We start from the raw sequence: 15,995 nt of genomic DNA on the forward strand, positions 1-15,995 counted from the left end.
TAGCTTCCACCACCCTTAGTGATCATTCCAATACTTTTCAAGAAATGTGATATCACCATTAAGAGTGAAACTTTCACAACCTGTGGAGCTCTTTTATTTGTTGTCATTTTCTGGATGAGCCTGTTACGATGCTAGGCGTTTTACATGTTATTTTACTGCACATAATTGAACATGTAAAAAATAAACTTATGAAAAGTACCCTATAACTTGAAACTCTGTTAATTGAGGTTGGACAATAGGGGTCCTACTGTATGAGAGAAAACAGTAACTATACTGAAAATATATTTTATCCGGAAACATGCAGCCTTATGCTGATTATGCCCTTACATTCATTGAACAAAAAAAACTTACAGCTACGCTTATGCCAAGAAATATGGTATATATAGAAAACGTAATGTTTTTTCTTGATAAATAGGTAACTCAAATTTATAATTATCTATTACAATACACCTAACCTATACATGAAGAATAACACATTCATACTTTTTTATTTTAAAGTCACATTTTAAAAATGAAAAAGACATCACATTTGAATACCATGAACACTTCAAAACTATGAATCGAGTTGCACAATAAATGTATAGGTACTGTGGTAAACAACCAGGAGGAAGGAAGAGAGATATGACATCACATTACAACAAACACTTATCACTAAAGAGTGATACATTGAGGACAACACCTGAGATATGATTTTAAAACATTTACGAGATAACAATCGGAATTTTTGTTAGTCACATTTTTCATGAGATAGCATTATTTCAAGTGATAAAAAATTATCAGAAAGTCAACATTATTCACAGTTCAAATCATATTTTTTTTTCTTCCCGAATTTGACAGATTTCATAATGAAAATCAATATAAACTATTTCTGTAATTATGTCTTGACTTGAAACAATGAATAAATGATTAGTAGAACTTAATTTCTCTAAGGTCCACAAAACCCTTGGTTGGACGAATAAACAATTAACTCTTTGGAAAAGATTTTAGTTATGCTGAAAGAAAAGTTACCTGTCTTCTTCAGGAATCTAGCCTAGGTACTCTTGCATACCGAGCAAGTGTACTTAACTCATTGATTTTACATCATCGCTATATGCTGCATATTATTTTGTAAAAGGGTCTGTGGCCATCTTAGTGACACAAAGGGTCTATGGAACAAAAACGGTCAAGAACTCCTACTCTAAGGGCATGACTTAAACATATGGTAGTCAGTTTTCAGAAAATTTATGTTTGCAATGGATATACACAGAAACCTTGATAACTCAACGCCCCAAAAGGCATGTTGAGACTTAAACGAAAATCGAACTAACGAGGTTACATATGATTTCACCAAATTTTCAAAAATCACAAAAATAGGCTTATAAGTTAACATATGGTTGTTTATCCCTTTAAGACCAATGAATTTTTGTTAGTATCTCACCCGCACGATTGCTTGGGCTTAAAGGGATATGCGGGGTGCATAGATAGCAGGGTGTATGGTATTTTACTGGCAAACCATTGATCCTAGAGGTAGAGGCATACTTCCAATTTGAAAAAGCATCCAAATAATGTGTAGTACTCGGATCTATGTTATTCATTTTGCAAGGGATGGTATAGTTATTAAGAGGCCGTTCAAGTATTACATAAGCATATTTTTAGCCATTTTTGACCCCCCCCCCCTGTCAGTAAAATTTCGTCATCAGCTCTGCCCCTCTGAGTCCTAACTCATATTTTCATAAAGGGTGGTTGATGATGTAAGCATTATCTGAACTCCCCCCTTGTCATCAAAAGTCAGCAAATCGGAAATCCCCCATCGATGACGTAATACTTGAACAGCCCCTAAAATAAAAATGACAACTTTTTATACAGACACCCTGTGCTCAAGAACTCAATTACAAAGTTGTTGCCCTGTCTTTCTTGATGCCTGACAACGAAAAAAAAAAAAATCCATGTTTCTAAGTACAATGTTCACTGAGATATTCAAAAAAATCTAGGAAAATTGGGGGAAATACAGTGTTAAATGGTTTACCTGCACGTAATGTTTTCCCCCAATTTCCTCCATTTTTCGAATTCGAATATCTCAGGAACATTGAACTCAGAAACATGGGACTTTTTTGTGGCATCAGGAAAGACAGGGCAACAACTTTGTAATTGAGTTCTTGAGCACAGTGTGCCATATAAAAAGTTGACATTTTTATTTTAATAACTATACCACCCCTTGCAAAATGACATAGATCTGAGTACTAAACATTATTTGGATGCTTTTTCAAATCTGGAGTATGCCTGTAGGATCAACGGTTTGCTAGTAAAATATCAGAGTTTACAGGTTGAAGCTTGGGAAGGTAATTTTACCCTAAAGACAAAAAGCACCTTCAAGAAACATCATAGAAAGTAATGAAACAATGCTCATCAAAGCGAGAGCCACATTGCAAAAATTTTCAAACCCACTAGCGATGTCTAAAAAATTCATTTTTCACATGATATGAATCATAGTTGAATAAAAAGCTGGGATTCAGTCAACATTTTCTAAGATAGTTTTTTCGCAATTAAAATTAGCACTGTACCAACCATAGGAATACTTAATGTCATTAATAGGGTGGGGGGGTCAAGTTTTTAAGACTCCAATGTAATTATTTTTTAAATATTTACAAGAAATCACAATTTGGCATAATGTAAATCTCTAAAAATGAAATAAAATTTTTTGACATGCATGCCTGATTGAAACTAAAATGAAATTTTTCTTGGATATTAAACAGAACATCAGAAGCTCTTACTTAGCTCATAAAAATACATTGAGACCTTAAACATTGGAAATAAATAATTCAGCTAGATACAGGAACATGAGAAACACCAGCAGAAATGTCACAGACAACAAATTATAATACTAAACATGCATATATTTATGTTTGACACTGATCACTAGCCGACTTTTCATGTATAGCCCTGATGGGCAAAACTCTCATACAAATTTCTGAGTACAGTGGTACCTCGACCTACAAGTCAAAAGAATATTAAGATTGATTGCATCAGTGAACTCGAAACATAAAAGGGTCGCAATTTATTTTACCAAAATAAATTAGAATTACTGAAAAATTATGTTCATTATTTACATTTTCATATAACCCAACCATTATCCACAGTATGTGTGAAAGGGGTGGGGGGCAAATGCAAGAGGCCAATTTTCCAAAGTCTTCATGATGCACAGGCAGTATCCCGGAATAGATTAGTTCCATAATTTCAGGTACCACTGCATAAATAATTAGTTGCAAAAGACCACACCAATAAAATTTCCCCATATTTTTATATTAAACAGCCCACGGAAATCGCCAATAATTTTGAAAGTTTCCCTCCCATTTTTTTTTTCAATACATATACAAAATAAAGTTGTATGATTGCAAACATTGAAAAATTTTGTGTATTTGTACTTTTTTGTTCAGATATGGGACAGATCATTTGTTCATAACAATCAACAACTCCAGAGATACCAGTGACATAGCATAAAAAATGAAAAACTAATTTTAACTTCTTGGAAAGTATACTACACACATTATAGTAGAATAATGTCATAAGAGTATGATTTACAAAATCTAATACAATATTCATTCACAGGGAAAATCAAAAGACTAATAATAGAGTCAACCCCATTAAAAGAAGGAAAAAATATATGAATGATTCATATAGGTGGGTAATAATATATTTTCCAATTCCTCAACTGGAATCGGGTCAAAACACATACAGGATCATAATTCTTGTTATGCTGTGTCACGGGTCAACATTTCCTTTCCATAAAACTACTCCTTTAAAGAGCTTTTGCCTTTCTTTTAAATGGAAGACTGGGTCGGCTCTGAGGACCATCCAACTGACAGCACTGATTGTTCTCTTTGGCATGGGCTGCACTGATGACGGCGATTGAGGCATTGTCTACAACAGACAGAGCGATACCCAACTGAGCTGCATAATAGGTTAACATAACAAAGGTTGTCGCATGCGGGATGGCAGTGAGAAACATGTTCACGCCCAAGATGGTATCTGATATTGCAAACAGTATTCCTCCTCCGCATGAGCAAAGCTTAGTCCAGGTCCAGAGATCTTCGAAGAGTTGAACTCTCGCTACTGCTCTCCATACCATGAACATCAGCATGAACGAATAAACAGGAACAAGCACTGTAAAAAGACCTTAGGAAGGAAAAACAAAATAATTTCTTAATAGCTTATTCAATTGTTAAAAAGCATAGAAAATACCCTCATTTGTTACAATTAAATACTATAGCAGGGCTCCAAAAAATCGAAATAAAAAAAAAATTAGACAAATTTTGTATCATGTTTTTTCGATAATAACACTGATCTACAAGGTTTTCGCTAACAGGAAAAATTTAGCTATTCTTCATTAATTTTTGTATGCTGATTCCAGATCTGACCTTAAAAAAAAGCACCATGTCTAGTTTTTTTTTGCTATATAGTACTTAATTTTGAATAACTTAACAAAATTTACATATTTAGGCTATTACTAGAAATCATATTTCCATTTTTTACCATCTAAAACTTGGGGAGTGGCAAAAAAACACAGATTTTATCTCTAATTGCAACCGGACTCTCCATTTTTTTAATTGAAAGAGAAAGGCATGCTATATGTTTATGTACAACCCTTTAGTCAAAAAATAGAGCAAAGGTAATGTTGCAGATGAATTAATTTTCCTTATAAGTTTTGCTGTTACCACTTCAAATTAAATTGAGACTGATCAGTGGTGTACACAGAAGGGCGTGAGGGCTTATGCCCCTCCCAAGACGATCAAAAATTAAAAACATTTCTGTGAAAAAATAAAATATTTTGAAAGACTAATAAAATACCTTTATCAGCTATTTTAATCAATTTTTTGTTAATTTAATTTTTTTGAAGGTTAATAATAATTTATGTGGAAGAAAATCATTGTGAAAGCCAACCAAACCCGTTTTGACCCCCTCCTTATTCGATCCTGCATATGCCCTTTGGGGGGCTGATGAAAAACATTATGAAGGCTATGGACAAATCTTTCCCAGGTTTTTCGCACCTAAAAGAAATTTTTTTCCCCAAAATCAAATGAGGCTTTCTTAGAAATATTTGTGTCTTCACTATCGAGTAATTTTGTTTTTACATAGAACACGCTGCATGGCAATCATTCACATCTGCAATGAAGGGGTTTTTAGGGAATCAAAGCAGGTGGGATGATGAGTGGTCACTGCTGGTTTTTGCAGAAAGAAATGAAATTTTTATAAAATACTAGAAAAATTGGTACGAACTTTTCCAGAATTTTTCAGTACTCTAGATATTACATGTACGAGTATGGGGGGGGGGGGATTTTCCCCTATTTCTTATATAACAATGTATGGATATGATAAAATAACTATCATAACAAATATGTTTTAATTTGTTATTAAGAATATGCCAGTTATCTCCATTTTCAAGATATGAAAGTTTTTCATAGTGTATTTCAAAAAATGGCCATCATGCATATAGAAAAAATTTAACATGATGGAGACTTTTTGCATTCATATTCGAATTCAGTACCCCAAAATTAGTCTAAAAAAACTTATTTTATTCATATTAGAAAAAAAAGTTAAATATTGCTGACCATGTAATTGATTCAATGCAACTTTGTAGATAATTTTAATTTTTTTTTTTTTTTACTTTTCAGACAAAGAATTGGTGATTTTAAATAATATACCAAATTAAAAACCATTTCCAAAACATTTTTGTATTGTGCCCCAAATTAAGATTAGTTTTTCCACTTAAAAAAGTTTTGTAGCATGTTATGCAGCAACATCATAAATAATAATTTTGTAATTTGTGATCAATTCTTTTTCAAATATACCTTCGAGTCCAGAGTACAATACAGAAGTTCCAACAGCACCTATAGTTGCACAAACCAGACCAGCTGGTATGTTGAGAGGTCTCATCCCGAACGCCACAGTGTACAGAATGTGAGCTATTGCGAATGACAGCATGCCCCATATAAAACAGCACGGCCAGATGAGCATGATGTCCCCGATGCATGAGAATATCAGCCCAAACAGTATTTTTCTCGCATATGCGTGCTTGTCGCTGAGGCTCATGCCGTGTACGACGACGAATCCACACAGGCAGATGATTGGCAACGATTTAATCAGACAGGCAAACCATGAAGGTACTGGTGTTGCCAGGACAAAGAAAATTGCGGCAGTCTTGAAAAATGGCACCAACTTTGGTCCCACACATTTCAGCTGAAAGAATACAGCAACAATTAACTTTGTGGTATGGAAAAACTTTCCACATACTTAATAATCAATACTTTGCAATGCAATGTATGACAGCTCTGAATTGAGGTGCTGAAATGAGCTTGTCTTGTAAGTTGACTGATCTGCACCATGCAGGAGCTCAGCAAATCATTTAAAAATGATTCGTAGCACACACACAGCATGCCATACACACACACACACAGTCTCAAGGAACATCATGAAATACATTGAAATGAGAACAGTTAGACCATATTTATATAATCCCTATTTTCTTTGGCGATTTCCTTTTTAGCCTGTTGGCTCCCGTCTACCTTGTCTGTGACTGTCACCCATTTTCTCCCGATGGCAGTTTTTTTATTTTGTCTATTATTATTATTTCCTTTTGCTCACGGTTTGCTGTCTATTTTCACTATTGGATATTGTCTGACGATGATGTTCCCCCCCCCCCCCAAGAGGTCGCTAGTAACAATAGGCTTTTGTATAAACATGTTGTGTTTGAATCAATTGACCCATTAGTATTTTGGAGCTTATCTTTTGTTCAGGGATGCAAGTGCCCCCTCATCTATTTTGGAGCAGAAAAGTTTAATTTTTTAAGCAGAAATTTTTTGAAAATGGAGCAGAGCTAAAAACTAACTATATCTGCAATATAAGGAGTAATTTTTCTGTGAAATGCCAAAAGTTTTGCTAAAAAAATTTCCTTCACACAAATTAAAGTACATTTAAATTTTTTTTCCGAAGTATCTTATCTCTCTGTCACCACTAAAACATGCATAACTTATATGACGAAAAAAATTATTAGACAAATTAAACATCATGCATATTGAAAACCTAGGCAGCAAGAATTTCTGCTACTTGAACCCCAAAATCCTGATATAGCAAAAAAAAAGTGGATGCAGAATATAATAAGGATTTCTATGAAGAAAAGGTTAGCTTCTCACAGAATTTAAAGACATGATTAAATTTAAAAGTGAAATGAAAAAAAATGAGAAAAATATAAATACCTTATTTACTTAAAAAATTTCTCAACATAATAGCATATTAATAGATTAAAAATGTTTTTTTCCTGTTTTCTCAGCCTGAAGCCTGTTACAATATTTTCTATATGAATCACCAGTCGCTTCCAGAAGATTGGCATCTGAATAAGTTTTTTTTTTCTTAAAATTTTTCATGCCCTTGAACATAGATTTTGTGTCTTATTCCATTAAAGCATTGGATGGACAGATTTTTCACTGTTCAGACTTTTGTTAACACTGAACTCTCTTTCACTGTCAGCATTACCATGTGCTAAAGATAAAAAAAGCCTTCACCAAAACTGGCAAAATTTTAAACTTTGGGCTGCTTCCCAGTTTACAAAGTTTGAATATGTCTGCCCAATATCTACATATCTATCTATTCTCTGAACTGATTTCACTTCTTGTAATTCTTTGCATTACAGTGCCGCCCGTTCATCCAGGGTTTAAGCTATAGCCATTTTTTGCAAAATGCGAAAGAAAATCTTAGAATGCAAAAGAAGTAGTAGCCACTTTTGTAAAAATGCTTACAGGAGATACGAAACGAGAAGACATCCAACGATAAATTACAAGCACTGTAGCATTTTGCTAAAGCTTTCCTCCCATTTTCGCATGGTGGTAAGATGTTCATCTACTACCATGAAGGTTGCTATCAGGCTCCAGGTTTGAATCATGGGAAGAATATAGATAACAAGAAATTTTCTCTAATGAGCTTGAGGCAACCACTGATAGATCGCTCCTTCGTTTGCAACCTAACTCATTAATGGCAGTAAATTGCAGTATAGAGATATGTCAGGATGCGTGGTGAAGTAGTAACATCTTGTTGGAATATATCGTTTAAGATTTATTTCTCTCTCAGGTTATACATTTGTTTTGAACCCAGAGAGCACTTTTTGCTCTGACAGTTGTATATTAGTCAAACTAGAGTCATGGCTTTTACTATTTTCAATATTGTATCTATGGTCTAGGACAGTGTTTCTTAACCTTTTTTTGCCCTTGGCCCCCCCCCCTTTGAACCATATTTTTTTCTCGTGGCCCCCCTGTCTTACCCAGAGTTTACGACCCTCATCTAGAAGCAAGATCCTTTCTACGTATTGAATTGATTTTTTCAGTGAATTTATACTGAATGAAAATTTTGCAAATAACATTGGCCTCCAGACCACTGGCCTAGAATTTATTGAGCTCCCCAGTAGTCAGAGTTCTATTCAGGGCCGTCTCAACATCATGGGGCCCCTAGGCAAAGTGATGCTATGGTAGTCTCATAGTTAGCTGGAAATAAGCAGCCTACATATTTCCTACTTATTTTCAAAATTTATTGTACTATACAAAATATCATAACCACTTATGGACATGAGACCTCCGGGCATGACCCCTCACAAGAGTGGGACTGACAGAACTGCAGCCCGGGGCCTGATATGGTTTTCATAATTTTTTGTTTTTCACACTATAATTTAATATAGAAGAGGGGTCTGTGCAAAATGTAGCTGAGGGCCTGCAAAAAAACCCCATCCTAGGGATCCTGCTGCAAAATGTAGGCGTGAGGCAAGGGTGGGTCCATACCCTAAGACTGCCCTGGGTCTTATGGGTGGTTTTGTTAGATTCTGTAAGTGAATTAATATGAATTAATTAGCGAATTAACACCTTAATTTTTCCTCTCAGCAGCCCTCCAAAACACCTGTCATGACCCCTTTCTCCATTTTCTTCTGTGGCCCCCCCTGAAGTATCCCGGTACCACTAGGCGGCCATATGGCCCCCGGTCTAGGATGTTATATTTTTAATCTTGATTTCTTTATTCAGTTTCGTTTATTTTTTTTTGCGGTTAGTTTTTATAATATTTATTTTTATTTTATCAGCCATAGCGTTTTCCCCTTTTTTTCAATGTGTTGGGAAATGTTTTTCCTTGGCAAGAAAGATGTCTGAAAGCATGAGTTTGTTTCACTCTTGACAGCTTCTCGTCATACTTTCAAATGTTTTCCTCACCAACAAACTGCACAACGCAGTGCTCAAAGGGGATTATACTATACCTGATAATTCCTTAAAATGATTTACATAATTTACATTTATTGCAGCCATGGTATATATTTTGCCACATACATGTTAATATTCTTACTATTTTCATATTTTTACAGGGGTCTGCCTTAGACCCCCCCCCCTTTTGTATAGGGTCTTCTTTTTGTGAAAGTGTCTAATTTCGTGAAGAGTAATTTTTTGGGAAGCAAAATAATTTAATTTATCAAGAAATAGAAAGAATAGAATGCCAAATTTATGATTTTATTTATTTGTATTTCGTGAAAGATGCGTTTTTCAAATCCAGATTTTTGTGAAGGGTTTATTTTTCAGATCCGAAATTTTCTTAAAGAGTCTGGAAAACGAACCCAAATTTTGACAGGACAGACCCCTGCTGTAAGTTAGGATCCCATTGTGTGTGTGGAAAATTAATGTCTTTCGTGCGTGACACAGTAAAACTATCAAAATTTGGGGTTTTAATATTAAATGGGTAAATAAATAAAAATTGACTTGATAATAAATAAGTTATTGGTATCATGTGGACATGTTTTTAACAACAAAACTTACCACAATTTTAGGACTTGTCCAGTACTCTGAATAGTCAACATTATCGATAATCATGTTGTCCCCTCCGTTCATTTTTTCCCCCTCTCTTCTTTTAATATATTACTTCAATCAAACCAGCTGAGTCTCATTTCATAAAGTGATTAAAAATAATAGAAATGTCTAATGTCCAAGATGTCACAAACCGCGCTTCACAGTTTCTATTAAGAGTGACGTTTGAAGCTCTCTCTTATCTTCTGGACGAGACAAAAACAATTAACTGCGTTCAAAACAGTTTTGTTGGCAAACAACCAAAGATTCAACTCTCGTTTGGTTTTTTTTTTTTCTTCTTTCTTTTTCGCTTCACTTCTCGTTTTGCTCTCTTGAACTCTTTGGATTCCGTGAACACAGAAAAAAAATAAATATAAATGAATGTTTGACGTCACATATTTCAGATGAATATTCAAATAAATTCCCATGACCATACGTCCAGAACTTTTATTTTATTACATTTCTGCAATTTTATTTGCAGCTGACTTCATGATTGTCCAATCAATTCTGAATTGAACATAGCCGATGTTAGAACAGCTGCTGCCATCTGTTGTTATAGCTATTGATATTTATGAAAAATAATAATCAAACCAGTCTATTATCATCGTTGAAAAAAAATATTCTCCATGTGATCAAATTATATTGGTCAAAGTCGTATAGTAGAGTTGCCAGATTAGCGGTTTTCCCGCCAAATTGGGCTGGTTTGAAAACTGTTCAGTGGGAAATTTTTGGCTTTGGCGGTTTTTCCAAAATTGTTGTTCATGTGGCAAAAAAATTTCTGCCTATTTTTCTTTCTTTTTCTTTGCTTGCGAGCAAAGTTTTTCTTTTTCAACTTCAGTCATGTTGTGTTTTCTTCCTGACAAGGCAGCGGAAGAGTGGGGGGGGGGGCATCTCACCCAACTATGGAAAGCCAGAACTTTCAACATGCATTGTGGTTGAAAGTTCTGGCGCCTTTGTCACCCAATAATTGAAGGGGCGGTAAAACAAAAACTTAGGAAACTGTCCTAGGTTCTAGATCAGTGGTTTTAAACCTTTATAGCCCCGTTCACATGTGCAAATATTTCGGTAGCAATGGGAGTACTAGCACAGCACCTCCTAGACATAGAAGGAGATGCTAACTAGCACCCGCTTGACGGCTTTTTTCCTTAGTAAGGTAAGAAATAGAGAGCAATCATTGGTCAAAATTCTTGGAGAGGGTTTTAAACCCGCTTTTTCTATTTACCATGTGAACGGGGCTTATGATACCGCGGCCGGTCGGTTAACAAAAATAAGACATGATTTCTATATTAATTACACACTATTTATAATTACCTAATATTGCATTAATTAACCAATTAAAAATGTTCAAGCTTCACGAATATCTTAGTCTTCAAGATTCCGTAGGTATAAATGATTATCATGCGGTATGCAGGGCCGTCATATAAGAGGGCCGTCATTATCCGGGTGGGCCCATGCTTCAAGGCGGCACTGTCATTATCCTCCGGGTAAAGTAATTTTTGTTTTGGGCCCTTTTCTAACTATAAATATTTTCTCCTTCCAATTTACATGCTAACTCTCGAAAATTTTGACCAGATCTTAGTGTCATGAGGCCCCCTCTGCCAGAGCCGTCTTAAGAGCATCATGGGCCCAGGTCAAGTGGTTTTTCTGAGGCCCTACCTGATAAATTCTTGAAAATTTTTACCGGACCTCATTCTTGTGAGGCCCCTTTTCTCTTGAGGCCAAAGGGCCATGCCCGGGTGGGCCCACGCGTTAAGACGACACTGCCCTCTGCACATAAAGCTCTCCGATATGGCCCATGCGTTAGACGACACCAGTGGTAGAATTAATGTCATATCGATACCTGGCCCCGGTCTCAGAAAGCCTCCGCGCGAAGCTTTGACGTCATTGAAGTCGCCCATTTCACCTGCAGCCAGGGTCGTCTTAAGAGTATCATGGACCCCCGGGACAATTGATTTTTCTGAGGCCCTACCAAACAAATTCTCGAAAACTTCAACCAGATCTCATTTTTGTGAGGCCCACTTTTGCTTGAGGTCCCCGGGCCGTGCCCGGTCGGGCCCAAGTCTTAAGGCGGCACTGCCTGTAGCCATAGGATGTAGCAGTCCGACGTATGCGAAATCTTTACCGTTTTTTGCAGTATATCCAATAACTATAGGGGAAATAGGAAATGAGCGGCTTCAGTGACGTCACGAGCTTCGCGCGGAGGTTTTCTGCTATAGAAGGTGTTGCTCCGGCCCGACGGTTGGGAAACGCAGTATCTAGACCACAGAAGCCTGTGAAAGAAACCGTAGTCTTCACAAGCGTGGAGCTGGAAGGACTCGAGCCTAGGAACCAGTGCCGTCTTAATGCATGGGCCTCTCTTTTTTCCGGAGATTTTTCATGTAGGGAATCAGAAAGATCACTTGGCCCGGGGCCATGATGCTCTTAAAACGACCTTGCCAGGAACCCGGAGAACTCTTAAGAGTTCTTAAATTTTTTTTTCTACTAGACCGTGAAAAATCTGGTACGAGACACATACTTAATTTTTAAAATCATTGTACCAAATTTCGTAGGGAACTATGCACAATTTCAAGGCACCTATATGCACTTGAGGCAGTACCGTCTTGACGCATGGGCCAACCCGGGCACGTCACGAAGGCCTTGAATGAAGAGAGGGAGGGGGGGGGGGATAATGCGATATGGTTACGATTTGCGAGATTGAGCATGTGAATTGGTAAGTAGGCATTTGCAGTCTGGGTAGAGGGCTGAGCAAAATCAATTTGCCCGGGAGCCCATGATGCTTTTAAGACGGCCTCGCCCTTTTCAAACATTTCTCATTCCTGTGGTCCCCCTTGCGACCATGATTAATTTTCTAACCCCCCCCCCCGTTTTCCCGTTAAAAGACAATTATTCAAATATTGTTTGAAGTATAAATGTGTGTTGGAATTTAATTAATTTTCAATTTATGAAAATAACGAAAAAGCAAAATAAACACAATACAACACAGTAAAAAAATATTATACATTATTTTCAATCAATGTAAACTTTGGGGGGGTCATTCAAGTATTACGTCAGCATCGAGGGGGGGGGGGTTTCTGATTTGCTGACTTTTGATAATACGGGGAAGGGGGGGGGGAGCAAGAGGTTGACGTCATCAACCACTTTTTTTTGAAGATATGAAATATTGCTGACAAAGAGATCAGTGTTTTGTTGACTTTTGCTGACAAAGGGGTCGAAAAATGGCAAAAAATTTGCTGACGGAATAGTTGAACGACCCCCTTTGCGCTTGAAGACGTCATAATACCTTACGACCATGATTAATTTCCTAAACCCCCCCCCCCCACCGTTTTCCCGTTGAAAGACAATTATTTAAATAATATTTGAAGTATAAATATGTGTCTGAATTTAATTTTTAATTTATGAAAATAACGAAAAATAAAAATAAACATATTACAACACATTAAAAAAAATAATCAGATTTTTTAAAAAAATTATTGTTTTATTGATTATAATTTCGATACGGTGAGATTTACATTCATCGTGAAATTCTGATGTCTCGTTGGATGGCAAGATATCTCTAAGTGGCTTTTTTGGTTCATAATGTGTCCTCTCTCTCTCGCAGGCGAACGAAGCAACGTGTGAGTTGGTTGAAACACAACACAATATTTCACATAACAGACCCTACTATATATAACGTACAGGGTATATAAGTAACAAGACGAATAGTAGTTTACTGAGAAACCGTTCACCCTACAGGAATACTTTCAATTAGAAAAATTATTCAAATAACGTGTAGTACTCAGATATGTCGTTTATGTTGCAAAGGGTTGGGTATTAAAGTTATTAAAATAAAAATGTTAACAGGGGAATTTATTTATAGGGACACTGCGTGCTCAAAAACCCAATTACAAAGTGTAGCCCTGTCTCTCCTTATGCCAACAAAACCGTTTTATCCACATTTAACGCATTTTTTTGGTTGGTTGTCTTCAAATAAATGTTACTGTAAATCACTGTCATATTAAAGTGACTCTGTATTTAAACAAATGCATTCAACTCGAAACCTTATAATTATTGATAACACAAGCTTATGACTAAGACTCTGATTTTTATGACCTAAAGAAGAAACGTAGTAGCTAATAACTTATCATCAACGACGTTTCATCTTTAGGTCATAAAAATCAGAGCCCTATAATTATGAAAAATTGGATGAACACACACACAAAAATGTCATTATGCTTGTTTCCGTGAAACTCTTAAAATTTTTGATACTTCAAGTACTGAATTTCATCTTTCAACTACTCAGATCCTTATGCTCGGTGTTGAAAAATCAATCAAATCTTTATGTTAATGCTACTTAAAAATATTCTATGCATTTTGTTCGAAATTAAATTTTTTTGGTTACTCTTTTAATAAGTTTCCTCGTGGCCCCATTATCAGCAGTCATGGCTCCCCTTTTGCGATATTTTCCTCCATGGCCCCCCCTGGAATATTCTGGGGGCCCCCGGTTGAGAACCACTGGGCTGAAGTATCGTCAAACTGTAACGCATTTGTTGCTTCATAGATGGCACCACATGTTCAAATATTTTGGCTACTTTTGAAGAGGATTTTGGCTGGAAGTTTTTTAAGGACAACTTATGGCACCTGCCAACTATAGTAAGTCAAGGCCGACCATATTTAAGTGAGTAATATATGAATTTGATGTTTTCAGACTATGACTTGTCCTAAAGTCCTCAATAGGTATAGAGGACATTACAGCCGGGTTTTTCCTAGGAGTAGGCTCTTTGCGTCGCGTGAACCAAACTGGATCACTTCGCGTCGGCAGAAACGTGTTACATAATCACGCTACGCGTTTGTTTTTTATTAACGTGGCGCATCAGCTCAGGGCAGCTCATGGGCGGAGATACGAGGGGAGCGTGGGGGGAAGCATTGCCCCCCCCCCCAGCGTCAAAGGTGGAGTCGACTGATCTAATGTAGTATATATGAATTGACATCTTCATCATCGTGCCTCCCAGCAATAATGACCGTGCCCCCGCCCAGACTTTCAAGTCCATCGCCGCCTATGGGGCGGCTATATAGTATGCGGCCCTGGCATCAGCTACTCTGTCGTCTGCATGCTCCGGTTTGAAGGGAAGGGAAAGAAAACGCAGCAAAAATGAAGGGAAGATCTGTGGAACGCGCGGTGCAAGACGCATTTGACTCATCCAGAAGCAGTCAGCCAATAACGTCCAACGTAAAGCGCTGTCGTGAGCCATATTGCGCTCTGTAGGAAAACAGTCATACTGTCTTTCTTATGGTGAGTGGACGGTGTGTCGCGTTGTGTGATTCACGTTGCGCGCGGCACGGAAAACCTACTCCTAGGAAAACCCGGCTTATTTCAAAAAGCAACGTTTCCGTGCCGCGCCCAGATTGACACGCTGCCCACTCACCTATAGGAAAAGCGGCAAGACTGTTTTCCTGCAGAGCGCAACATGTCTCATGCCAGCGCTTTACGTCAGCGTCATAGAATTGCATGTTTCTGCGGACACGAAATCAGGGCCACAACCATGGGTGGAAATACGGGGGTGGGCGTGGGGAGGCACGGTGAAGTTGGCTCATCTAATGTATATATGAATTGACATCATCATCGTGCCCCTCCCCCAGAAATAATGACCGTGCCCGCCCAGACTTCCAAGTCTATCTCCCCCTATGGCCGCAACTAGGGGGGAGCAGGACCCGAGGAAGCGCAGTTTCATTCTGAAACCTCTCCTTCAACATTACAGGAAGGGGGGGGGGGTATCGTAAAATGCTTGCTTGCCCCGGGTGACCAAGCATCTAGTTGCGGCCTTGCACGAAATATCCCATTCGGTTGACGTGGCGGAGGAGAACCTGCTCCTGGGAAAACCCGGCTGTAACCTGTGTCACAGGGGCGTAGCCAGAAATTTCGTTCGGGGGGGGGGATCAAAGTGACAGAACAATAGATTTGGCCATCTTTTTCCCTTTTTTCGGTCATTTTCTCACATTTCGGGGGGGGGGGGACCAGACCCCCCAAGTCCCCCCCCCCCGGCTACGCCCTTGCTGTGTCAGCAATATCATCAGGAACCATCGCTCGATGTCAAGAACCTGCTTCATCAGGGCCTGCTTCAAACATGGAGGTCTTCAAATTAAATACCCCCCACCACGTTCCTTGACATAGAAGAAATT

General features: G+C 37.6%; 1 protein-coding gene across 1 annotated transcript; it reads right to left on the reverse strand.

Moving 5' to 3' along the window:
• Nucleotides 1-3,410: 3,410 nt before the first annotated feature.
• Nucleotides 3,411-10,106, reverse strand: LOC149068990 (lysoplasmalogenase TMEM86A-like). Its single transcript, XM_089250547.1, has 3 exons — nucleotides 9,813-10,106; nucleotides 5,826-6,213; nucleotides 3,411-4,152 (listed from the first exon to the last, which is right to left on the reverse strand). Exons 1-3 carry the CDS (start codon nucleotides 9,882-9,884, stop codon nucleotides 3,776-3,778), a joined length of 837 nt encoding a protein of 278 aa, XP_089106673.1. The 5' UTR covers nucleotides 9,885-10,106; the 3' UTR covers nucleotides 3,411-3,775.
• Between the last annotated feature and the right edge of the window lie 5,889 nt (nucleotides 10,107-15,995).

This window comes from Pholcus phalangioides, unplaced genomic scaffold, assembly GCF_987345545.1.
Source record: "Pholcus phalangioides strain wild (caught in Gottingen) unplaced genomic scaffold, Ppha-v1.0 ptg000024l_1, whole genome shotgun sequence".
NCBI classification, from domain to species: Eukaryota; Metazoa; Arthropoda; class Arachnida; order Araneae; family Pholcidae; genus Pholcus; species Pholcus phalangioides.